Raw genomic sequence first — 26,807 nt, forward strand, 5'->3', positions numbered from 1 at the left:
ATCTGTGTGTCCTAATGCAATTTAAGAAATACTATCCTGGGCCACTTTCTCAGTGATATGAAGATCACTGTGATTTAGATGATCTCAGAGCCACTCAGGAACAGTTGCACTTTCTTTTTTGCTCTCAAGTGGTGGGATTGCAGTGTCATCATTTTGAAGCCTAACTCATTATCCAAAAGTGACGTCAACCCCTTGAGCCCTAAATAGCCCTTCTCAGCGGCTTGCCAGTTTCTCACCATCCACTCAAAAGGCTCGAAAATGGCTGTGCCACCTGGCCCTGGTGATTGTGCCCGCCACACTCTGCTTGGCAGTGAAAAGGGAACACTTTCACATCAAGGCAGGAAATCCAGCCTTGTCTTTTATCTGCCTTTCTGTCATATCCCATTGTGTATACTTGATTGGGCTGTTTCCTTAGTTTTTGAGCTGTAAGGGTGTAGTCAGGAAATCTTCACAGAATGAGTTTCTCTTATTACTCAGATGGCCCTTCAGGTGCTTTTTTTAACAGATGCTCCCTTACTTCATCAAGAACTCTTTTCTTGTGGGTAAAGTACAACAATAATCAAAAAAGGAGTCAGGCCTTTGAAGCAGCAAGGACATTCTCTGAATCTAAAGAAAGAATATTTTAAAATAATAACCATATATTAATCATCTATTTTTCAAAATGCAAAAGTTTGAAGATTCTCATACTTAGATGGAAAACTGTGCTTTTTCTCTACCTTTTTACTATAAAGACATTACACATTGTCTTTTATGGAAATAAGCCTTTTAAAATCTTTGTGGAAAAGAGAAAATTTATCTCAAGAAATAAAATGTGGCGGGTTTTCATGATGAAGTTCTCAGCTGACATCTGTCTCGTGAGGGGTGTGTGCTGCAGCTGTTGCCTGTTGGTGGTCGCCTTGCTACTTTGTTCTGGCTATCTGTTACTGATCTTTAGGAGCTGAGGTCACCGTTTCCCAGTCAGAACATGCTGTGCTGTGACCGCTTGGGTTTCCTCTCTCATCTTTGCCAGGTTCTGACCCGGAGCGTGAAGGTAGTACTTGCTCTGGGTATGAATGTGAAAGCATAGAAACCATGCCTAAAAACCAAGTTTAACCGAAGCGCCTTTCTTTTGAATTTCTTCCCTGCTCCAACACTCTACCCTTAAAAATTATTGAACTTCTGCCTATATAATTGCTACTGATTATTCAAGTCCAAAGTCATTTACTTCTTCTGTAGTTAAATTCAGGTTCACAAAGACAGGTGTTAATCATATGTGTAAGTCACTGCTGTATTGTGTGAGAAATACAAAGGTAAACAAGCTGTGGTTTCTTTATTTAAAGACATGATAACCTAATGCAGAAGGAGTTTACATAAATGTCCTAGGATTAATTTGATTCTAAGAAATGGAATCCTACTTGACCTAATTTAAATAAAAGTGGTGATTAATATAAGACATTGGTGGTTCACCTAAAACCCAGGGCAGTAAGCATAGGCAGGTCTCATGAGGAGCTCAGAACTAACAAGGTGGCAAAGGAGTCACAGCTTCTCTCTCAACCACCCTGACCAGTCCAGCCACCACATGGTATCTTTTCTCTACCGCTTTCTGCACATGAGTTGTATTAGTCTGCTTTTCTCTACACAGTAGCCATTTACCTGCTTGATAGCATACATGGCCCCCAAATGGTAGTGCCAGTCCTCTGCAGGTCACACACTGTAGTCTACAGCACAATACAGAATTCCTAGGGTAGAAGATCTTTATTGGTCTATTGAGAGAGTTATTTGCCTAATAGTTTTAAACAGAGGTAGGGGTCCGAGGTCCTGCGATCCACTGCCCCATTATCAGGGACTGGGGGACTCAACTCTCTGGCAAAGAGTGTGGGTAAAGCAGATGGACTGAATGTCCTGTCTCTTTGAGCTCTAGCTGTGGTACAAAGCAGAGTGTTGTAAGCTCTTCCATAGGAATATAATAATTTTCTGGAAGCTTAGAGGAGGTGGATGAAGGGGGAAATCCAGGGTTGCTTCTGGGAGAGTGGAAGCCTCTTTGCTAAAAGATCACTCTGATTCAGAGTCCAGAGTGGGTGGGAAGGGCCATGACTGAAAGCAAGCAGTGGTAGGCTGTCGCACTAAAATGGGATGGGAGAACCTGAAGTAAAGGAGCTGCAGTGAGAGAAGCAAAAGGAATGAAAAGAGTCAGGGGAGATGAAGAAGGTAAATTTTCTCAGACATGGTAACCAATTGGAAGTGGGGCATGAAAGAGAAGGACAGAACCTTGAATGAACTCTCAGGCCTCTGACGTGCGTAATTGGTTAGATGATGGCATTTAATCGTAATTCATCAAGGACAACTTCATCTCCTACTGTTCCCTTCACTTATGCCTCATTGCTTGCCGTTTCATTGCTAACTGTGTTCCTAGCTCCAGACTTCTGCACACTACACTTCCTTTCCCAGCAGCGGCTTTCTCCTCTCCCCAGTGTTTATTTAGTGAAATACTCAACTTTGAAACTTAACTCGGTCGTCTACTCGGAAAATGTCGCCTCACTGAGTCCTCCGTCATGGTGCTCCCATAGTTTCTAATAATACCACTCTTAAAGCTCTCATCTGTTTGTATTGTAATTGCTTATGTAAGTTATTTACTTGGCCATGAACTTCTTTAGGACAAGGATGCTCAGTGAATGTTTGCTGGCTGGTCAGATGGGTAGATGAAAATGATTTGATGACCCCAAGGTCTTCAGCCGTGTTGGCTAGGAAGATGTTGTACCATAAATCAAGCTAGAAAACACAGGAGTAGTTTAGAACAGAAAGTGATGAGAACCAGGTTCTATGGTTTCAAAATCAACACTTGATAACAATATACAGTCAGTATATAACCGCAGGTGGAGAACCCCACATTTAGAATCTTTAACAAAAAGGTTAAGTAGCATGTGCACATTAATAGAATGTATAATTTCAGTAGCTTTGGAAGGGGCCTTCAGGAGGCCATCAGTCTTGGTGCCCCCTTCAGTGTAAGCATTGCTTCTCTGGTACTCCCAGTGGCACTTTGGTGCCTCCAGTTAAGGGAAGCCCAAAGAGAATTACAGTACTAGAGACCTGTAGTTGTTAAAAGTTATTTTTTATCTTGTTCTTGGAATTGCCATGAGAGATTTCAGTTGAACCTTATTCACCTCTATACGTTACATGCCACACTTTGATGAACCTTAGTCCTGTAATGCTATCAAAAATCTAAGGGTAATCTGTTCTCAGTGAACCCTTACTGGCTTTTCGGGATCACTGCTTTTTGTTATGCATCACAACGTATTTAGTACTTTTTATATTTAGTACTAGATTCTTGTCCAAGATACTTAAAAAGCCACATTGGCTTCCTTGCTGGAATGATTTGTAATTATATAATCAGACTTATAGTTTTAAGCGCTTCTCAACTCTCTTAAATCATCCTTCCCTTTAGAAACTCTTGCAGTGGAATTCATGCTTATGCTTTCTCAGACCTTTGTGAAATCTGCTATCCTAAAGTATAGAGTTTACAGTCCCAGCCTTCTCTTCCAGGATGTCATGCACATGGAGATATCAAGGTCACTTTCTCCTAGATTTATCATGGTTTCTTCTTCTGGAATATTTAAGGATAAATCTTGAAGAAAATGGAAAAGTTTTACAGCAGCTACTGTGAAAAACATAATAGTGTTTCTTGGCAACACTGAAGACTAACTAAAGATCTATGACATGAATTGACCTAGAGCAAACTGACATATTACTTTCTCTAGCAAACTTTGGTAGCTTTAAGAGATGGGAAGGAGGAAAATGAATAGGTCAGTGCATGTATAGCAGGGTTGAGAAATTTTTGGTTGAAAATGGATCGTCTAGGCTTAATGTCGTAGTACTGCTCATTTTAAGAGAATGAAGGACAGCAGCTTCCATTGGAGAGAGTGACCGGGTGAGGTGAAAGGAGAGGAAGGGAAGTTCTGATTGACGATGTGTGTGGTGGGGAGGAAGTGGTTGATGGGGAAGGGGGTCTGTTCTGGTATTCTTCAACTCCCACCTTTGCACCTATAAGGTGTCAGTAATCAGACAATCAGAAATATTTGTTGACTAACAGAAGCAAATACTTTTACTATTCCGTTCAGGTTTGATAGATACCAAATTTCTTATGAGGTTGATATGAATTGGGGAGGTGGTCATTAAATTACATTAAACTGTATTTAGGAAAATGAAACAGTAACTAGGTTGGTAGAAAAAACAAACAGGATAAATTAGTTTGTTTCATTGAGGCATAGCCTACAAGATTTGCAAATTGAAAAATAGCTCTAGCTAGTCCTTCCCCCTGTGCAAAGAGTATTTCACCTTTTCAAGAGAATGTTCGTATCTGAAGACTCTTCTGAGGAAGAGGCTGTGTTATGTAATCCTAAAAACTTGTGTTACCAAACTTAGACTTTATAAGTCCTTTTTGGGGGGGTGTGGCTCTAGCTTGGCTGGTAGACAAAAAGCAAATCAGGCTGAGGAGGGGGCTCTTTTTTGTGACTGTTGGGCTCCACCTGGTGGCCTGGAAGGATCCGCTTTGGTAAAAGCTAATGTCTTCAACACTGAGAGCATCTTGGTCAAAACAGAGCAAAAGTAAAAGGAATGGAGGAGAGTGGTCCTGATGCAGGCTTTGTTTCCAAAGTGTTCCTTCCTTGTACCGTGTGCAATCATTAACCCTTCTTCCACGGTTGTCAGCTTCATCCACAGTCTTCTTGAAAATATTATTTTAAAGTATTAGAGAACCGTAGCTACCATCAGCCTCCTCTTTGCTCCCTTCACATTGACATTAAGCTCTTCACTCTGAATCTTTAGGGCCTTCCCTAAAATCAGTCAGTGTTATTGAGCCTTGCTTCTCTTCCACATTCTGTCATCACTGATCTGCCCACACTTTTTTTTTTTAAAGTCCCCAATTCCTTACCTGCTGCCTTCTGCTGCATCATAATACTGAGCCAGAAAAAGGGAAATGATATGTTCTTTCCTCCTGATTATAGAAAATAATACCTAAAATATACAGCTCAAGTATTTGCCATACTTTGTTTTCACTGTGTATTGTTACTGAAGTTCTGGGTGTGGCCATGTTTTGATTGTTCTCCACTTGCAGGTTCTCAGGGATCTGATATACCATTGTATCTCTTTGCATGGGGTTTCCAACATAGGCCAATATGCATGAAAGCATTTATGTGAGAGCGATAATGATAGTGATAATCACTCCAAGAATGTATGACTGCCTTCCTGTGTATAGCCTAGTTTTAAGGCTAAAACTTTATGAGGCTGTGTGGTAGAGGAAGGAGGATGAATGGCTTGCAACACTAATGTTGACTGTTAAGTGTTCCTATTTAAGGCACAGAGACCAATTCGAAGGACTTTCCTGTCTTAATTTCTTCTATCTGTAGCTGGCCCCTTCCCTCAGTAAGGTTTTTACTAGCACATTACGCAGAACAGTGGACCTAATGCTTATTTGTTGAGAATGTTTGCACATACACACAACTCCCAAGTGTAAGAAGCTGGGAGTGTTTCAGCACTGTCCTGATTAATCTTACAGTAGGACCCAGTTGTAACAGCGATTGTGAATGGGAACAGTGTTTGTGGAGGATCTCTGGTGAGTGAAAAAAATTGAGGTAGTGATCATTATAAATTGTTCTAATGAGGAAAACTTTCTATCTCACAACTATTTGTTATTGCAGTATCAAAATTTTAAAAAAATTGCAGTTTTTTCCAATATATACTCATTGTATATTTGATATTAAGATTATTTAAAACATGTGCTATAGAAAGTGAAAATTTTCCAGAATTTCATCCCCTGAAATAATCACTATTAAGGGTTGGGTATATATTTGTCTAAAATATTGTTTTAAAATATTTATTGGACTTCCCTGGTGGTGCAGTGGTTAAGAATCTGCATGCCAATGCAGGGGACACAGGTTTGAGCCCTGGTCCAGGAAGATCCCAGGAAGTAGTTGTGGGGCACTGGCGGAGCAACTAAGCCCATGTGCCACGACTACCGAGCCTGCGCTCTAGAGCCTGTGAGCCACAACTGCTGAGCCCGCATGCCACAACTACTGAAGCCCGTGCACCTAGAGCCCGTGCTCCACAACAAGAGAAGCCACCGCAGTGAGAAGCCCACGCACCACAACAAAGACTAGCCCCCACTTGTCGCAACTAGAGAAAGCCCGCGCACAGCAGCGAAGACCCAATGCAGACATACATACATACATACATAAAGAAATAAATAAAATGAGGTTTCCTTTATTTAAAAAATATTTATTAATATTAATTGCAAAGTATGTTTCACAGATAAAAGAATACATGTAACACTTATGTAATTTTTGAATTCTTGTATTTAAACCAACCCTTGAACTCACCACCCAGATTAAGAAATCTGTCACAATACTGTTGAAGCTCCCTGTGTGTTCCTCTCTGTCCTCACCCCTAATTTTTTCCCAGGAGGTAACCACTGTCTCAGACATACACTTTTCTTTATAATTTACCCATATTTATATCCCTGAAAGTGTTAGTCTTTGCTTGTTTTTGAACCTTATAAAAAATACCATGCCACACAGATTCTTCTGCGACTTGCTTTTTTTTCATTTAACATTATGTTTCCAAGATATATTCATATATTTCATTCATTTTAATTCATAATATTTCTATTTCCTGAAATATACTATAATTTGTTTATCTAGCGGTGCATATTTGGGTTGAACCAAGGTTTCTGCTATTATAAACAATGCTCCTATGAACATTCCAGTGCTTACTAACTGGTTTCTCTAGACTCTACTTAAGAGTAAAATTACTGCATCATCTGTGATACATATGTGCATGTTTAACTTTACAACTTTACAGCCAAATCATTTTCCAAAGTGGCGGTACCCATTTTTAGTCCTACCAGCAGTGTTTAAACTCCATTGCTTCACATTCTTATCAACATGTGATATTGTTAGACTCTTCAGTTTTTGCCAAACAAGTGGATGTAAAATGGTATCTCATTGTGATTTCAATTGTATTTTCCTAATTACTGATGAGATTGCGCACCTTTTCATATATTTATGGTCATTATGTTTCCTCTCCTAGAGATTATCTTTAATGTTTTTACTCATCTTTTTCACAGTTAATTTTTTGTTTAGATAATTTAGATTTAAAATTGCAAAAATGGTACAGAGAGTTCCTGTATCCCCTTTACCCAGCTTCTCCTTATGTGAACATCTTTATATTATCATAGAATATTTACCAAAACTAAGACATTAACTTTGGTACAATACTGTTAAATAAAGTATAGGATTTATTCAGATCTTATCAGGTTTTCCACTAACCTCCTTTTTCTGTTTGAGCATCTGGTCCAGGATCCTACATTGCAGTTGTCATGTCACTGTAGTTTTTCCAATTTGTGATAATTCCTCAGCCTTGTCTTTCATGACCTTGACACTTTTGAAGAGTACTGGTCAGTGATTTTGAATGTTTCTCAGTTTGGGTTTGTCTAATGTCTTCTCATGATTAGACTGAGATTAAGCATTATTGGGAAGGATACCACAAAGTGATGTACATCATATCAGGGGGTACGTGATATCAGTATGTATACTGGTGAAGTTAACCTTGATCACTTGGCTAAGACGGTATCTGCCAGAATTCCTAACTTACTATTTTCCCTTGTAAATACTATACTATATTCTGGGAGATATTTTTTGAAACTCTGCAATTCTCTTTTTGCTTAAACTTTCACTCACTCATTTTAGCATTCTTTTTTAATTGGGCTGTTTGTCATTTGATTTTTTGGAGTTTAAAAAAATATTCTAGAAAGTAATCTTTTAGCAGTTAATAATACGGAAAATATCTTTTCCTTGGTTTAAGAGTTGTCTTTTCATGTTGTTAATGTTAACTTCTGAAGAACAGACACTTTAAGTTGCATTTTCTAACTTTTTGGTGCTGGTATATAAAATTACAGTTAATTTTTGTATATTAATTCTTTATCCAGACACCTTGCTAAATCCCCTTATTAATTTTAATACTTTGGGTATAGTTTTCTTTGGATTTTTAATGTAGATAATCATATCATTGGTAAACAGATTTGTTTCTTCAATTCAAATCCCTAAAACTTTTATTTCTTTTTCAAATCTTCCTGAACTGGCAACTCACAATTGGGAAGGAGATATTTTCCACACAAATAAGTAATGACAGTTCAATTTTGAGTGAAAGAAATAGTAGCAGGCATTTTTTTCTTGTTCCTGATTTTTTTGATATTAGTATTAATAACTTTGCTAACGTGGCAGCTGGTTATTAAAGGACTCAAGTGTTTACCTAGATCCATGTTTTGGGTTTTATTTATTTTTTTACCATCTTCTGTTTTCTTAGTTTTCCTTTGGAGTTTCAAGGAGGAATAGAATGCCTTTTTTGCAGGCTCAAGAGCATTAATTTGTTTATTTATTCAACCATCATGTATTGGGCACTTAAGATGAACAAGCATCAGTGTAAGATACAGAAACAAAGAAATGTTTATTCTCTTTAGGATGATTCTCCTCATCTATAATAAATAAGAGCTGTACAATACCTAAACCACTATTACACAGCTAGAAAGAGGCATGTGCCAGAAAGGAGATATAATCAAAGGAGAGTGATAATACTGAGGAGAGAGATCTGCTCTGGTGAAGGGATGACTTCTTGGTCTTGCTGCTATATTCCATGAAGGTGAAATGAGCTTTTTTTATTTTTTGGGGGCCTGGTTCAACATGGAAATCATAAAGGGAGTAGCTTTAAGATAGAAATACATTGCTTAAGGAAGGAGCCATTAATAGTATTCTTATGCTCTAGAACCAGCTGTACCATGTCAGTGTGTACTGAATATCTACAAGATATATGATGTGAACAGTCCTGAGATTTTATTTTTGGTAGTAAGAGCTTTATATTTTCTGTTGCAGAGTGAAGGGAAGGAAAGGAAAGTTTGCTTCTCATGGAAGATATTTTAAAATATTTTTATATTAGTTAGGATGCTTTTAGCACCAAGTGATAGAAAACCCTGACCCAAAGTGACTTAAATAATAAGGGAATATATTATCTCACACAAGTGGGAATCCAGAGGTTGTGCAGACTTCAGGCCTAGTATAGTCAGTGACTTGATATTATCAGATTGCCCTTTGCTGTTTTCAGTGATCTAGCAGTGGATTCTCTACGGCTGTGAAGATGGCTGCCAGTGTGGTCAAGCTGCATGCTTTCTTGATCACATCAAACAAGGAAGGGGGAAATTCTATCCACCAACCATGATATCGATTATGGTCTCCAGGGGAGCTATGCTCTGATTTTATTAGAATAATGAAGCTCTAAAGATGAGATGAGTTCCCTCTATGAAGAAGGTTAGGTTTCTATTAGGAAGGAGGAAGAGGGGATTGAATGTTGGTTAGGCAACCAGCACTGGGCACCATAGTTTCATTATAATAAATGTTTCTATAATTTTTTAATTATTTATTTATTTATTTATTTTTAAAAATTTATTTATTTATTTATTTTTGGCTGTGTTGGGTCTTCGTTTCTGTGCGAGGGCTTTCTCTAGTTGTGGCAAGCGGGGGCCACTCTTCATCGCGGTGCGCGGGCCTCTCGCTATCGTGGCCTCTCTTGTTGCAGAGCACAGGCTCCAGACGCGCAGGCTCAGTAATTGTGGCTCACGGGCCCAGCTGCTCCGCGGCATGTGGGATCTTCCCAGACCAGGGCTCGAACCCGCGTCCCCTGCATTGGCAGGCAGATTCTCAACCACTGCGCCACCAGGGAAGCCCTTTCTATAATTTTTAAATTAAAAATGTTACAACGTTAAAGGAAGTTTAGAAAATAAAGAAAATAGTCACTCATAATCCTTTTTCTCTAAAAAAAATCAACACCATTCCCTTTTAATCTTTTCATAAATGTTTTTACATAGTTAAATTATACTATTCTTGAATACATTTTATTTTTTTACTTTATGTCATAGTCATTTTTATGTTGCTACATCTTCAAAATTATTTTTTAAATACATAATACTCAGTTGAACAAATATGCCATGGTTCAGTTTATCATTTACCTATTAGTGGAAATCTAGATAGCTTCTTTTACTCATTTGTCTCAGTTTTATTTTTTAGAACAGTTTTATATTTACAGAAAAATTGTCAAGATAGTACAGAGAGTTCTCATATACCCCCGCACCTAGTTTCCCCTATTGTTAACATGTAGTATGGTGCATTCGTTACAGTTAATGAACCAAAACTAATATGTTATATTAACTAGGGTCCATACTTTTATTCAGAAATCCTTGATTTAAAAAAAAAAAATCTAACGTCCTTTTTCTGTTCAGGGCTCCCATTTAGAATACCTGTATATCACATTTAGTTGTCATGTCTCTTTAGGGTCCTCTTGGCTGTGAGAGTTTCCAAGTTATTTGGTTTTTTTTTTTTTAATTCTTTATCAATCATAACTTTTATTTTTATTTTTTTAAAATTAATTTATTTATTTTTGGCTGTGTTGGGTCTTCGTTGCTGTGTGCGGGCTTTCCCTAGTTGGGGCGAGCAGGGGCTACTCTTAGTTGTGGTGCGCGGGCTTCTCACTGCGGTGGCTTCTCTTGTTGCCGAGCACAGGCTCTAGGCCTGCGGGCTTCAGTAGTTGTGTCTCGCCGGCTCTAGAGAGCAGGCTCAGGAGTTGTAGTGCACGGACTTAGTTGCTCTGCGGCATGTGGGATCTTCCTGGACCAGGGCTTGAACCCGTGTCCCCTGCATTGGCAGGCGGATTCTTAACCACTGTGCCACCAGGGAAGTCCCCCAAGTTATTTTTGAAGGACATATTTTAGTGCAGAGTAGGTTGCTTTTTAAGAGAATTGGCCATTTAAAAAATTTATTTATTTATTTATTTGTTTATTTATTTATTTATTTATTTATTTATTTATTGGCTGCGTTGGGTCTTCATTGCTGCATGCAGGCTTTCTGTAGTTGCGGCGAGCAGGGACTACTCTTGGTTGTGGTGTGCGGGCTTCTCATTGCAGTGGCTTCTCTTGTTGCAGGGCACGGGCTCTAGGCGCATGGGCTTCAGTAGCTGTGGCTCGTGGACTCTAGAGCGCAGGCTCAGTAGTTGTGGCTCCCGGGCTTAGTTGCTCCACAGCATGTGGGGTCTTCCCGGACCAGGGATTGAACCCGTGTCCCCTGCCTTGGCAGGTGGATTCTTATCCACTGCGCTACCAGGGAAGCCCCTGGCCAGACATTTTGATGCAACATTGAATCATAGTTGTCCTAAAGCAGCTGTTATCATCTTTTCAGACAGTGAATAGAAGACAGAAACGGCTTAGAAAGTTGTAATATTTGAACTGTAACACATGAAAGGGAAAGTTACTTTCAGTATTCATTTAAAATAAAATTTGCACTGAAATAAAAATACAAAACAAATCCTTCTGTAAGAGAAATACACAATGTGTAAGTCAGTTCCTTACTAGCTTCTGCTTTTGTTTAGATCCCAAGGTATTTTGGTTTTTAGGGTGATGGCAGAATTTATAAGTAGACAGCATATGATTCTTTCTGAGGCATCTAGGGTCTGAATACATGAGCTCTTATTGCTGACCTGTTCGATTTTTATCTCCTGCAAGCTATCTAGTCTATGCTACTATCAAATGCATCTTGAGTGAAAACCTATAATAAATTTATTTAAATATGATATTTGAGAAACATTCTCTGCAACTTAGTAAAATAAATGTTAATTACTACTAATAGAAACTTGGAGTCATTGATCACATTTGGAGGCCCTAATCAAAATATAATTTTGTTTTTATAGGCCATGTTATAATTTCAATGAACAAATCAAGGTTCTTTGGACTCAGAATAGAGCCTGGTGAAAAAATTTTGCCAGAACACAAAGCAACAGTAAAATTAAATAAAAGACAGGGTTTTTTTTTTTTACTTTAAATTTCAGCAAAGATCTAATGACTGACCTGACTTGTTCTGACGAATATTAGGTCCATCATCACCTGCTTACTTTTGTCCTCCTTTCCTTTCACCTTTCCATCCCAACAGAAGTGGATCCAGTACTCAGCACTAGTCTTCTTTTTGGGGAAATTGCTCCATTTCTTGGTAGGCTGTTGTCTTTATCTAGTAGTCCTTCAGAAATGGTTTGTGAGAATTACATTCTGTGAGTTCTTGCATTTAAAAATCTTCATCTTTAAAGTCCACTAACTTCAGTGGTAATTTTCTGTATTAGTTTTTCCTGAGACATGATATATACCCTTTCTGTCTGTAAAATTTCTTTTATTTCAGGAAAGTTGTCTTAGTGATATTTTTGAAAATGTTCTCTATTTCATATATGCAGTTCCTTCCTTCAGGAATATCAGTTATGCCAATGTTTGATCTCCTTCACCTACCTTTCATATCTGTTTTCCCTATAATCTTTTTATACTCTTAGTACGTTCCAATTTGATTTTTTCCCACTTCTCTCAGACTTTTCTCTATGATCCTTATTTTTTTCAAATAGTGTCAGTTCTTCATTAGTTATCTCCCATATGACTTTTCATTTCTATGATGGTTTTGTTTTTCTTTTCTACTTATTTCCTGTTTTCTACGTCTAACACACTAGTTTTTATTTCCTTTTGTGAAATTTATTTATTTTGTATGCACTTGGATCTTTGCTTTAAGCTCTTCTTTAGTGGTGATATTTTCATAAATTTTTGAGTTCTTGCTAATATCTTTGGTCAAGATAGTCATTTCTGTGTCTGTATACTTATAAAGTATGTTTTATCCTTCTGCCATTTCCCTTTCTTGTTCTTTTCTTCCTTTTTACATGCAGTATTTTTTTTAGTGGAACACTTGGAATGGCTTCTCTCCCCACCTTCCCCCCCTGCATCTTTGAATAATGAGTTCTTAGATTTTAGCATTATAGTTTTTAAGTTGGATATTATAAAATGCCATTTGTTCAGGTGTTTAAGCCCTCCATTAACAAGCATAAGATGATCATTTTTGGCCACTCCAGTCTCACCAAGTGGGAGTAGGATGGCCACTGTGTTTTAAGTCTGCCTCACAAAGACTGTTACTGAGACTTCTACCCACATATTAGAATGTGTTTCTCTTCATATTAGTTTAATTCTCTAATAAGCTCTATATGATCTACTTTGTTGTTTATACTTCTTCCAAAAACTGTGTATGCTGTTGGATTATATGTATGGTTAATTATTTTACATGTTTTTTTAATACTGTAGGAGAGAATCATGTGAAATTGTGTTTTATAGGTAAAAAATGGTCAAATATATTGGTAATTTCATATGGATCAACATAATATATGATTAACCTCTTTATATCATTACTTGCCATTCTTGAACCCTTACTTCTGAGTCATCTCTCAGCTGACTTGAATTGCACATAGTTTTTTTCGGGAAGGAAGTAGGAAGTGTATTTCATGCCTTGTTAATAAATTAGTTGGGATTCTTGGAGTCTTAGCTTTGAATTCAGAGGAATCACAACTGTGTCCTCAGAGGTACTAAAGTCTCTCAAATGTAGAAGTGAGTATTACTGTGAGTGGGTCTTAAGTATGACAGTGAAAGGCCCAACCCCTCCCTTGCACTCCTGGTCCCCAGACGATGTGCACAACTCTAGAATAATAAAAGCAACGTTATATCCCAACCTCATAAGGTGTCACCTCCCGATTTAGCCCGTCAGTACACTATACGTCATTCTAATCAGTGAATTCAGTGGGTGTCTCTACTTCTGTAAGGTGAAATTCTTGATTACAAACAGTATTATTGACTGAGGTAACATAATAGCTTAAACAGTATTTGGTAAATCTATGGATTATGGTGTTTATAAGCAAGGTGGGTAGAACAAATGAAGACAGCAACCCCAAACCCAGAATTAGTGTTTCTTTTAATGGAGAAAGATTACCGTCCTCTCCATCATAGAAGAGCTCAGTGAACTAAATCTGCTCTCAGCTGGTTGGTGGGTCCTCCTGCCGTGGTTCTGTATCAGGGGCACAGAGTTGGTTGCTGCTGCTGGACAGCTGGCGTCCTGTAAGGGTTGGTTAGCATTAGTGAGAGGAAGCCCATGCTGTGGAGCTCATTTCCTGTTACCAGGTACTTTGTTCTTATGCCCATTGAGCAAGCACTGCAGTGCCTGGGGAAGGGGGTTGGTTGACATTCTCAAGGTCATCTTGCCTCCACAGTGGGAGTCTTTTTCTGACCATTCTCATGGAGCACAAATAATCATACTCTGGGCCCATTGCAGTCGGCCCGTTTCTCTGTGTCTGTTCCCCAGATGTCTTTGTCACCAGTCCTCCACTCTTCCTTCTTTTAGGTCCCTGTCCATCTGGTTAAACATGTAGCCTCTGCCCATCAGGCCATCTTTCCTCAGCCAAAGTAGACCATGGATATATTGCTTGAAGTTCTGCCTGCAGGGAGGAAGTTTCTGCTCTACTGTCTTTTCACAGACCACTGCTTAGGATGGATATGCCAGCATAGTCCATTTATGACTTGTGACAATGAAAGGTCAGTTAGAACTAGGCATCCAAGGTACTCAGACCTTTCTGCATCTTCCTATATCTTGTGTTTCCTAATCTTGTATTTCTATGTATATACATATATGAAATATATATATATATATGGTTTGGTTCTCTTGAGTGTTACTCTTTCTGATTAGTACTCCTGCTTTTCATGTAAGAGACTTAGTAAGACTCTGAATTCAACAATATAGTGACTTATCACCCTTGGATTTTTATTTATTTATTTATTGTTTTTTGGGTTTTTTTGTTTATTTTATTTATTTATTTTTTATACAGCAGGTTCTTATTAGTTATCTATTTTATACATACTAGTGTATATATGTCAATCCCAACCTCGCAATTCATCCCACCACCACCACCACCCGCCCTGCCACTTTCCCCCCTTGGTGGCCATACATTTGTTCTCTACATCTGTGTCTCTATTTCTGCCTTGCAAACCGGTTCATCTGTACCATTTTGCTAGATTCCACATATATGCGTTAATATACGATATTTGTTTTTCTCCTTCCGGCTTACATCACTCTGTATGACAGTTTCTAGGTCCATCCGTGTCTCTACAAATGACCCATTTTCATTCCTTTTTATGGCTGAATAATATTCCATTGTATATTTGTACCACACCTTCTTTATCCATTCATCTGTCGATGGGCATTTAGGTTGCTTCCATGAGCTGGCTATTGTAAATAGTGCTGCAGTGAACATTGGGGTGCATGTGTCTTTTTGAATTATGGTTTTCTCTGGATATATGCCCAGTAGTGGGATTGCTGGGCCATATGGTAATTCTATTTTTAGTTTTTTAAGGAACCTCCATACTGTTCTCCATAGTGGCTGTATCAATTTACATTCCCTTTTCTCCACACCCTCTCCAGCATTTGTTGTTTGTAGGTTTTCTGATGATGCCCATTCTAACTGGTGTGAGGTGATACCTCATTGTAGTTTTGATTTGCATTTCTCTAATAATTAGTGATGTTGAGCAGCTTTTCATGTGCTGCTTGGCCATCTGTATGTCTTCTTTGGAGAAATGTTTATTTAGGTCTTCTGCCCATTTTTGGATTGGGGTTTTTTTTTTAATATTGAGCTGCATGATCTGTTTATATATTTTGGACATTAATCCTTTGTCCGTTGATTTGTTTGCAAATATTTTATCCCATTCTGAGGGTTGTCTTTTCATCTTGTTTGTAGTTTCCTTTGCTGTGCAAAAGCTTTTACGTTTCATAAGGTCCCATTTGTTTATTTTTGTTTTTATTTCCATTACTCTAGGAGGTGGATCAAAAAAGATCTTACTGTGGTTTATGTCAAAGAGTGTTCTTCCTATGTTTTCCTCTAAGAGTTTTATAATGTCCGGCCTTACATTTAGGTCTTTAATCCATTTTGAGTTTATTTTTGTGTATGGTGTGTGTTAGGGAGTGTTCTAATTTCATTCTTTTACATGTAGCTGTCCAGTTTTCCCAGCACCACTTATTGAAGAGACTGTCTTTTCTCCATTGTATATCCTTGCCTCCTTTGTCATAGATTAGTTGACCATAGGTATGTGGGTTTATCTCTGGCTTTCTATCCTGTTCCGTTGATCTATATTTCTGTTTTTGTGCCAGTACCACATTGTCTTGATTACTGTAGCTTTGTAGTATAGTCTGAAGTCAGGGAGTCTGATTCCTCCAACTCCGTTTTTTTTCCCTCAAGACTACTTTGGCTATTTGGGGTCTTTTGTGTCTCCATACAAATTTTAAGATATTTGTTCTAGTTCTGGAAAAAAAGGCTACTGGTAATTTGATAGGGATTGCATTGAATCTGTAGATTGCTTTTGGTAGTATAGTCATTTTCACAATATTGATTCTTCCAATCCAAGAACATGGTATATCTCTCCATCTGTTTGTGTCATCTTTGATTTCTTTCATCAGTGTCTTATAGGTTTCTGAGTGCAGGTCTTTTACCTCCTTAGGTAGGTACTCCTAGGTATTTTATTCTTTTTGTTGCAGTGGTGAATGGGATTGTTTCCTTAATTTCTCTTTCTGGTCTTTTGTTGTTAGTGTATAGGAGTGCAAGAGATTTCTGTGCATTAATTTTGTATCCTGCAACTTTACCAAGTTCATTGATTAGCTCTAGTAGTTTTCTGGTGGCATCTTTAGGATTCTCTATGTATGGTATCATGTCATGTGCAAACAGTGACTGTTTTACTTCTTCTTTTCCAATTTGTATTCCTTTTATTTCTTTTACTTCTCTGATTGCCGTGGCTAGGACTTCCAAAACTATGTTGAATAATTGTGGCGAGAGTGGACATCCTTGTCTTGTTCCTGATCGTAGAGGAAATGCTTTCAGTTTTTCACCATTGAGAATGATGTTTGCTGTGGGTTTGTCATATATGACCTTTATTATGTTGAGGTAGCTTCCCTCTATGCCCACTTTCGGGAGAGTTTTTATCATAAATGGGTGTTCAGTTTTGTCAAAAGCTTTTTCTGCATCTATTGAGATGATCATATGGTTTTTATTCCTCAGTTTGTTAATATGGTGTATCACATTGATTGATTTGCATACATTGAAGAATCCTTGCATCCCTGGGATAAATCCCACTTGATCATGGTGTATGATTCTGTTAATGTATTGTTGGATTCTGTTTGCTAGTATTTTGTTGAGGATCTTTGCATCTATATTCATCAGTGATATTGGTCTGTAATTTTCTTTTTTTGTAGTATCTCTGTCTGTTTTGGTATCAGGGTGATGGTGGCCTCGTAGAATGAGTTTGGGAGTGTTCCTTCCACTGCAATTTTTTGGAAGAGTTTGAGAAGGATGGGTGTTAGCTCTTCTCTAAATGTTTTATAGAATTCGCGTGTGAAGCCATCTGGTCCTGGACTTTTGTTTGTTGTAGGATTTTTAATCACAGTTTCAATTTCATTACTTGTTATTGGTCTGTTCATATTTTCTGTTTCTTCCTGGTTCAGTCTTGGAAGGTTTTACCTTTCTAAGAATGTCCATTTCTTCCAGGTTGTCCATTTTATTGGCGTAGAGTTGCTTGTAGTAGTCTCTTAGGATGCTTTGTATTTCTTAGGTGTCTGTTGTAACTTCTCCTTTTTCATTTCTTTTTTTATTGATTTGAGTCCTCTCCCTCTTTTTCTTGATGAGTCTGGCTAAAGGTTTATCAATTTTGTTTATCTTCTCAAAGAACCAGCTTTTAGTTTTATTGATCTTTGCTATTGTTTTCCTCATTTCTATTTCATTTATTTCTGCGTTGATCTTTATGATTTTTTTCCCTCTACTAACTTCAGGTTTTGTTTGTTCTTCTTTCTCTAGTTCCTTTAGGTGTAAGGTTAGATTGAGATTTTTCTTGTTTCTTGAGGTAGAATTGTATTACTATAAACTTCCCTCTTAGTACTGCTTTTGCTCCATCCCATAGGTTTTGGATTGTCGTGTTTTCATTGTCATTTGTCTCTAGGTAGTTTTTGATTTCCTCTTTGACTTCTTCAGTGATCTCTTGGTTATTTAGTAACATATTGTTTAGCCTCCATGTGTTTGTATTTTTTACATTTTTTTTTCCCTGTAATTGATTTCTAATCTCATAGCGTTGTGGTCAGAAAAGATGCTTGTTATGATTTCAATTTTCTTAAATTTACTGAGGCTTGATTTGTGACCCAAGATGTGATCTATCCTGGAGAATGTTCCGTATGCACTTGAGAAGAAAGTGTGATCTGCTGTTTTTAAATGGAATGTCCTATAAGTATCAGTTAAATCTATCTGGTCTGTTGTGTCATTTAAAGCTTGTGTTTCCTTATTAATTTTCTGTTTGGATGATCTGTCCATTGGTGTAAGTGAGGTGTTAAAGTCCCCCACTATTTTTGTGTTACTGTCAGTTTCCTCTTTTATAGCTGTTAGCAGTTGCCTTATGTATTGAGGTGCTCCTATGTTGGGTGCATATATATTTATAATTGTTATATCTTCTTCTTGGATTGATCCCTTGATCATTATGTAGTGTCCTTCCTTGTCTCTTGTAACATTCTTTATTTTAAAGTCTATTTTATCTGATATGAGTATTGCTACTCCAGCTTTCTTTTGATTTCCATTTGCATGGAATATCTTTTTCCATCCCCTCACTTTCAGTCTGTATGTGTCCCTAGGTCTGAAGTGGGTCTCTTGTAGACAGCATATATATGGATGTTGTTTTTGTATCCATTCAGCGAGCCTGTGTCTTTTGGTTGGAGCATTTAATCCATTCACGTTTAAGGTAATTATTGATATGTTCCTATTACCATTTTCTTAATTGTTATGGGTTTATTTTGTAGGTCCTTTTCTTCTCTTGTGTTTCCCACTTAGAGATGTTCCTTTAGCATTTGTTGTAGAGCTGGTTTGGTGGTGCTGAATTCTCTTAGCTTTTGCTTGTCTGTAAAGCTTTTGATTTCTCCATCGAATCTGAATGAGGTCCTTGCCAGGTAGAGTAATCTTAGTTGCAGGTTCTTCCCTTTCATCACTTTAAATATATCGTGCCAGTCCCTTCTGGCTTGTAGAGTTTCTGCTGAGAAATCAGCTGTTAACCTTATGGGAGTTCCCTTGTGTGTTATTTGTTGTTTTTCCCTTGTTGCTTTCAATAATTTTTCTTTGTCTTTAATTTTTGTCAATTTGATTACTCTGTGTCTCGGCGTGTTTCTCCTTGGGTTTATCCTGCCTGTGACTCTCTGCGCTTCCTGGACTTAAGTGGCTATTTCCTTTCCCATGTTAGGGAAGTTTTCAACTATAATCTCTTCATATATTTTCTCGGGTCCTTTCTCTCTCTCTTCTCCTTCTGGGATCCCTGTAATGTGAATGCGTTTAATGTTGTCCCAGAGGTATCTTAGGCTGTCTTCACTTCTTTTCATTCTTTTTACTTTCTTCTGTTCTGTGGCAGTGAATTCCACTATTCTGTCTTCCAGATCAGTTATCCATTCTTCTGCCTCAGTTATTCTGCTATTGTTTCCTTCTAGTCTATTTTTCATTTCAGTTATTGTATTGTTCATCTCTGTTTGTTTGTTCTTTAATTCTCCTAGGTGTTTGTTCTTTAATTCTTCTAGGTCTTCGTTAAACATTTCTTGCATCTTCTCGATCTTTGCCTCCATTCTGTTTCCGAGGTCCTGTATCATCATATCTGTCATTATTATGAATTCTTTTTCTGGAAGGTTGCCTATCTCCACTTCATTTAGTTGTTTTTCTGGGGTTTTATCTTGTTCATTCATCTGGTACATAGTCTTCTGCCTTTTCATTTTGTCTGTCTTTCTGTGGATGTGGTTTTCGTTCCACAGGCTGCAGAATTGTAGTACTTCTTGCTTCTGCTATCTGCCCCCTGGTGGATGAGGCTATCTAAGAGGTTTGTGCAAGCTTCCTGATGGGAGGGACTGGTGGTGGGTCTTCTCTCAACGTTCTTATTCAGCATCACATTGGAACACCTGCTAGTGTTGGTGGGTCTCCTGCAGAGGCGGGGAGTGGCTCACCGTGGGGACAAGGACACTGGAAGCCGGATTTTTATTTTTGTTTATTTATTTTGTTGCCGTCTTAGCCTGGCAGCTGCAATAGATTCAAAATAATTTTTTGATACACATAGGAAGTCACTGAGTTTCTATCTTAACCTGGAATCAAGACTTTAGAGGTTGAACATGTAATTCTTTTGTTTCCACCCTCTTTTCAGGTTCTCTAGGTCTCTCACTGTTTCTGTGAGCTCTTTGGTATCTTTCCAATAAATTTCTTTTCCATCTGGAGTTAGCTTCTCATGCTTACAACCAAGAACCCAGACAAACACATTAGTATTAGGAGATGGATGTAGAGAATAGAACCTCAGGAACCTGTGAGAATAATTAATTGTTTAGGTGGGCTGGAGGTAACTCAGGTCCCATTAGTTTTCAAAATATTAATTTCCAAAATGTCCTTCAAACTTCAGAGGTGACAACTGGTTCCCCAAATCCTCAACAGGAACTGCATTCTAGTGAACACAGGTCATAATGTTGTCATTTTGAAAATTAATGAGACCTGAGTCTTTAACTGTCTAGATTCTTGGTTGCAAACAGGAGAAACCAACTGTGGTTGGAAAAGGTATTTATTAGAAGGATACTGAAGGGCTCATAGAAACAGTAAGAGTCTTGAATGTCCTGAGAAAGTTATGGGTAGGAACAAAGGCCAGTCTGGAAAGCCAAGAACAAGAAGTTCAATCATAGTCTTTTATCAGGATTAGTTTGGCCACAATGGCAACGGTTCTTTAACGGTTCAACCACTGCTCTTGCAGGACAGCATTGCCATTGGGTACTGCTACCACCACTACTTTCAGTGGGAACCACTCTAGCTGCCGTGAGTCCTAAGCACCTCTTTATGTTTGTGTCATTCTCTTCACATTAAAAGTCTTGAATTGAAGCAGAGTCTAAGTCATACAGTGTGCTGGCTTTCACACTAGTTTCACAGTGTACTAGTTTTCGCAGAGTTGGAGGAGTCTTCTATAAAGAGATGCCAGGCATTAAGTAGGAGGCTTCTGTAATGGGAATTGTAGTCCTTTGGTCCACTTACATGCAATGTCGAAGTCTTCCTTTCTGATTTGTATGCCTTTTCTTTCTTTTTCTTGCTTTATGGTTCTCACTAGGACTTCTGATACCATGTTTAATACTATTGGTGAGAGTGAACACCCTTGTCTTCCTGATCTAGAGGAGAGCATTTAATCTTTCATTATTAAGTTGAGGACCTTCCTGTTCATTACTCATTTGCTGAGTGTTTTGATCATGAATAGATGTTGAATTTTGTTAAGTGCTTTTTTGCTTCTATTGAGATAATTGTACGTGTTTTGTCATTGTTTGCTAATTGATGAATTAAATTGATTAATTTTTGAATGTCAGACAGATCTTGAATTACTTGGTCTTGAATGTTGTATTATCATTTTATATATTGCTGAATTCTATTTGCTAATATTTCATAAGAATTTTAAGTCTGTTTTTCATGAGGGATATTGATCTCATGAATCCTTTGTCTGATTTTGGTATCAGGGTAATGCTGGCTTCATAAAACTAGTTAGGAAGTGTTCTGTCCTATTCTGCATTCTGAAAGAGTTTCTATGGAATTAGTATTAATTCTTCCTTGAAGACTTAGTAGCATTCTCCAGTGAAACCATCTGGGCCTGGACTTTTCTTTGTGGGAACATTTTAAACTATGAATTCAGTTTCTTTAGTAGATAAAGGAATATTTAGGTATTGGTATCTGCTTGAGGAGTCTTAGGCAGTGTGTGTCTTTCAAGGAGTTTACCCATTTCATCCAAGATGTTGAATTTGTTGGCCTAAAGTCATTCATAATTCCCTTATTATTCTTTTAATACTCATAGGATCTATAAAAATGTTCTCTCATTCCTGATATTGGTAACTTCTTCCTTATTTTTCTTGATCAGCCTCACCAGAAGCTTACCTATTTTATTATCTTTTCAAAGAATCAGCTTTTGATTTTATTGGTTTTCTTTATTGTTTCTCCATTTTCTATTCATTGATTCTTATTTCTTTATTATTTCCTTCCTTCTGCTTACCTGGGATCTAATTTGCTTTTCTTTTTTCAGTTTTTTAAGGTAGAAGTTTAGGTCACTGACACATTTCTTCTTTTCTAATATGAGCATTTAATGCTGTAAATTTCCCTCAAAGCACTGCTTTAGCTGCTTCTCACAAACATTGATATGTTGTGTTTTATTCAGGTCAAAATATTTTCTAATTCTCTTTTTACTTCTTCTTTAATCCATTGGTTGTTTAATTTTCATATATTTGTGGATCTTCCATATAGCTTTCTGTTATTTTTTTCCCATGTATTTTTGCTATCTTTGGCTTTTTGATGTGCTTTCTGGGAGATCACCACCTACTTTTGAGGAGAAGGCACTGGTCTGAGCCACCATTGTATGTGAAATGCCTACAGGCCACCTGGAGCCCACAGGTCAACCCACAGGCTGCCTTGAGCCTGTGCTGGTGGGCAGGTGTATGTGTCAACAGTGGGCTGGTCTCTCTTGGCTGGCATATGAGAAATGGGGCCAGCCGTTCTGCCACCACTGCCATGTTCCAGTAGTGAGGCTGAAAATGGGAATTTGTTAAAAGTCTGCATGTAAGGCAACCACATCCCCAGTCCCACTCCACCACTGTGTACCTCAGAACTCTAGTAGCCAGACATCTATCCTTATGTAAGAAACAGAATCTTCTTCAAAGAAATTGAATGGCCCCAGAGAAGACCCTAATGCCAGAGCTAAACTCCTTGCAGGAATTACTGAGGGTGGATTCCTGGATCATGCTGGTGGATGAGTAAACGTATGCAATGGAGGAGGTAGCCTTCCCTGGTTTCCCCAACACCCTCAACAAAGGCAGCTGTTTTGAGACTTATGTCGTGTTTCCTTATTGACTATCTATATTCAGCACTTAACTTTAGACTTGTGGTCTGTATGTGGCATGCCAATACTTAGAAGAATCGAGAATTATCAATTTTGATATATGTGTAGATGTCCCACAGATAAAAGAGTGAGATCAGCCCTCTAAAAGATGGAATCCTACTCATAGCATCAAGACTGTCCTATTAAATGCAATCTTACTTTTAATGGACCAGTACCCTAAAATGCGAATGGTCGTTTGCTGGGTGACTGGATTAAAGATAATTTAAATTTTCTTCTTGGTATATTTCTTTCTTTTCTAACTTCTCTAGAGTGAACATATATTACCTTTGTGTTCAGATAAAATATTTTAAAACATTAAGGGAAAAATTAGTAGAATTGTGAAATAAATAAAAACATGAGATCTAAGCTAGTAAGCATGACGTAAGGTATAGGCACTGTGAAACTAATGATTTAACAACAAACTGGGTTGATCAGAATTGTCTCTAAAGGTGTTTACAAGAGAAATAATTGACAAAAGCTTTTAATTCTCCATGAAGAACAACTGCCAGAGTCCTAAGAAGGGCTGTCTGGCCCTACTCCCTGGGTCAGAATTCCTGAGGAAAGGTAAAATTATGCTGTAGTCATGGCGTTAACAGGACAAGAGTACCCTCATCTCTTCTGCTTGGTCCCCCCTGTTCACTGGTGATGGTGTTCCTTCTTGGGGAGGGGCAGGAGGTTTCGAAGACTTTCCTACTACCCTCGCTTTTAGAGAGGAATGGGTCGCCTATGTTTCATTACTCACTAACACGCTTATTCCTCTCTGTCCTGTCCACAGGCAGCTGGCTAAGAGTCTTGGGCAGGCTGGTGAAATCGAGCCTGAAACAGAAGGGATACTAACAGAGTATGGAGTGGATTTCTCTGATTTCTCTTCAGAAGTTTTAGAATGTCTCCCTCAAGGCCTGCCTTGGACAATTCCGCCAGAGGAATTCAGCAAGAGAAGAGATTTAAGGTAAATATCTGAAACTCTTTAAGAACATCATGTTTCTTAGTATGAGTGTGTTTCGTGTTTCGGAATTGCAATCATTGTTGCTTCTGTTGTGGTCATCCATTTACAATGCTTGGTGTCAGTTTATTTATCTCTTGTAAAAATAAAATACAGTGTGTGTGTGTGTGTGTGTGTGTGTGTGTGTGAAAAAAATAAAGGTAACTGTGAGGTGATGGATGTAAAAGTATCCTTCTTCTGGTAATCATTTCAAAAAATAAATGTGTCAAATCAAAAAAAAAAAAAAGAATATCATGTTTCTATCTTTCTGCCTTCTAACTTAACTCTCCTAGGAGCTGGCCTCAGATATTCCCATCTTTCCACCAACATTAAAGTTCCGTACAATTGGGAACTAAGTGCTCTGTACCAGAGGTTGGCCAATGATGACCTCCAAGCTAAATTTAGCCCACTGACTGTTTATGTACAGCCTGTGAGCTAAGACTGGTTTTCATATTTTTAAATGGTTGAAAAAAATCAAAGCAATAATTTTTCATGAAAATTATATAAAATTCAGATTTCAGCATTCATGAAGTTGCATTGGAACACAGCCATGCTTATTTGGTTATATATTGTCTATGGCTATTTTTTTGCACTACAAGAGCAGAGTTGAATAGTTGCAACAGAGGCCATATGGCCTGCAAAGCCTAAGATATTTGCTCTCTGGCCCTTTATAGAAGAAGTGTGCTGACTTTTCTTCTAGACCATGCTGTTATAATTTCAAAAGGTGTAGCTGCCACCTTCTTTTCTCATTGCTATGCCCCATAGGTCTGGTCAAATAAAGACAGTGTTATCTGGTTAGAAATGCCTTCCTTTAAATGGGCCTCTTCAGGCACAGAGCAAAGGATTCAAGACTTCTGTGCTTGGAGCTTCATTTTAAAGCTTTACTTTTAGGTCTGGAATTTGTTGGAAAGTACTTTTGTGGTATTTTTTTAACAACATCTTCTTTGAAGATGTTTCTTCATTGTGGGATGTTAGTTCTTTTCTGATATTTCTCTTCTGAATTTGGTTTCAGTACTGGCATTCATTTTGGATGCCACATGGAGATATTTAGAACCAAGAAACTTTTCACACAACCCACTGAGGCTGTGGAAGGTTTTTTGCTAAGGTCATCCCGTGTCAGAGTCTTTTCCGCCACACTTGCTCACTTCATGCAGCTGAACTTATGATACCTTAAGCTCTTGGTGCCCATTACTCCACCTAGTTTGAGAAACCTCCTTTCCGGCTCCCTCTTGCTTTTGTATCTTTTAGGAGTGTACTTCTTTTCTTTTCTTGCCGCAGGTAGGCAAGGAAAAGGAGTTGACAGTTCCCTTTCCTGCTTGTTAGTAACTCTGATGGAACACACATTATATTTGAAGTCAGTTAACTCAAGTTGCCTTCCTGGCTTTCAGCAGTAACCACTGTTCAGAGAACTCCTGGTCAGTCATCTTGTCAGGGGTTTTGAGATCTTGAGTCCATAATCTTACTCTCTCTGAACCTTCACTTTCTCATATATAAATTGAGGGACTTGTTTTCTGAGATCTTTTCCTAAATCTAGGAATCTATTTTAAAATTTTTAATAAGAAAAGAAAGTTAGAATGGATGGCTGAATTTTGTTGTTTGAAGTGTAAGTTAGTATAGCTCTTCTGCAGTAGCTATTAACATTTTAAACCTACTTACCCTTTCACCTAAAAACTCTATTTACAGGAGTCCATCCTCCTCAAAGAAGTGTTTTAGGATGTACGTAAAGAATGTTCGTTGCTGCTTTATTATAAAAGTGACACTGCTGATGTCCATCATTAAAGGAATGGTTGAATAACCTATGTCATATCAATAAGATAACATTCCCTGCAGCTGCAAAAAAGGAACCATTTCCATGTGGACTTCCTAAAAGGATGGCCATCATATATTGCCATCATGTAAGGATGATGGCCATCATATATTGCGAAGTGAAAGAAGCAAGTTTCAGAACAGTATGGATATGAGCCTAGTTTTTTATAAAGTCAAATAATATAAAAACGATATAAATGTGTATGTACATACATATACACGTACACATAAAAGTATATTTGCAAAAAAAACAGTTCTGGAAGGAAATGCATTGAACTGCCGACAGTGATTATCGTGCGTGGACTTCAGTGAAGTGCCTATCACTTCACTGATAGGGAGGCATATTTTACGTTTCATTTTATAAATTACTCTGTTATTCAAATTGTTTAAAAAAAAAACTTCTATAACTTTAAAAAATTATAAATGTAAATATCAGAAGAGAGAGGTGCTCAGTCTTTCCTAGCCTGACTCCTAGCCTGCAGATGAATAATAATAAGGCATGCCAATAGTCCTAGAAGCCAGTATCGCTCAGTTCCCCTCTCATGGCCCCGCCTTGCCTTTTTCTTTGGCCCCCATTGCCTTCTGAGTTAGACCACAGACTAGGAGGTCTTGCTCTGCAGAAGTCTTCTGTTAAAATATACCTATGTGTCCTGCAGGAGGATCCACAGATGCAGGGAGCTTGTGGGATGCTCTCTGCTGTTAGCACAGTAACAGGGATTTTTTTTTTTAATCACTTTAACTTCCAGAAACTTTTTACCTGCCCATTATCCTCTAGAATTATTTTTCTAAAATTCAAATCTTATTCTTTTTTTCTTTTTTTTTTTAACTCCTTTGGCTTAAAATCTTTCAACTGCTTCCTGATGCCTAAAGTAGTAATCTGTAAACTTTGTTGAACATGCATTCCCTGTAACATATGTGCCTTTATTTTAAAATTACAAGTGTACTTACTACTTTACTAATTTATTATATATGCTATTAACATACATAAAAGTGGAAAAATGAGAAAGAAATAAATTTTAATATATTTTTATTTTACTTTAAAAAGGTATAGAAAACTGTTCATATTGTTAATCCTACTTTTGGTGAAAGCAATGTGATTGAATATTCTTTATTATTTTATTTTGCTTTAACAACTTGCAGTGTGGAAATACAGAGGTCCGGTTGTAAGTT

At 37.8% G+C, this 26,807-nt stretch overlaps 1 protein-coding gene across 4 annotated transcripts in view; it reads left to right on the forward strand.

Moving 5' to 3' along the window:
- Nucleotides 1–26,807, forward strand: part of DIS3L2 (DIS3 like 3'-5' exoribonuclease 2) — a 391,634-nt gene that overhangs the window by 182,025 nt on the left and 182,802 nt on the right. For 3 of the 4 annotated variants that reach the window (XM_036858529.1, XM_036858530.1, XM_036858528.1), the window contains exon 9: nucleotides 23,625–23,798. In XM_036858529.1, the coding sequence (XP_036714424.1) occupies nucleotides 23,625–23,798 (174 nt within the window). Of the gene's footprint in view, nucleotides 1–13,965; nucleotides 13,971–20,547; nucleotides 20,559–23,624; nucleotides 23,799–26,807 lie in introns of those variants that run through there. The other variant, XM_036858531.1, reaches the window with a different exon arrangement.

This window comes from Balaenoptera musculus, chromosome 7 (assembly GCF_009873245.2).
Source record: "Balaenoptera musculus isolate JJ_BM4_2016_0621 chromosome 7, mBalMus1.pri.v3, whole genome shotgun sequence".
In the NCBI taxonomy this organism is placed as follows: Eukaryota; Metazoa; Chordata; class Mammalia; order Artiodactyla; family Balaenopteridae; genus Balaenoptera; species Balaenoptera musculus.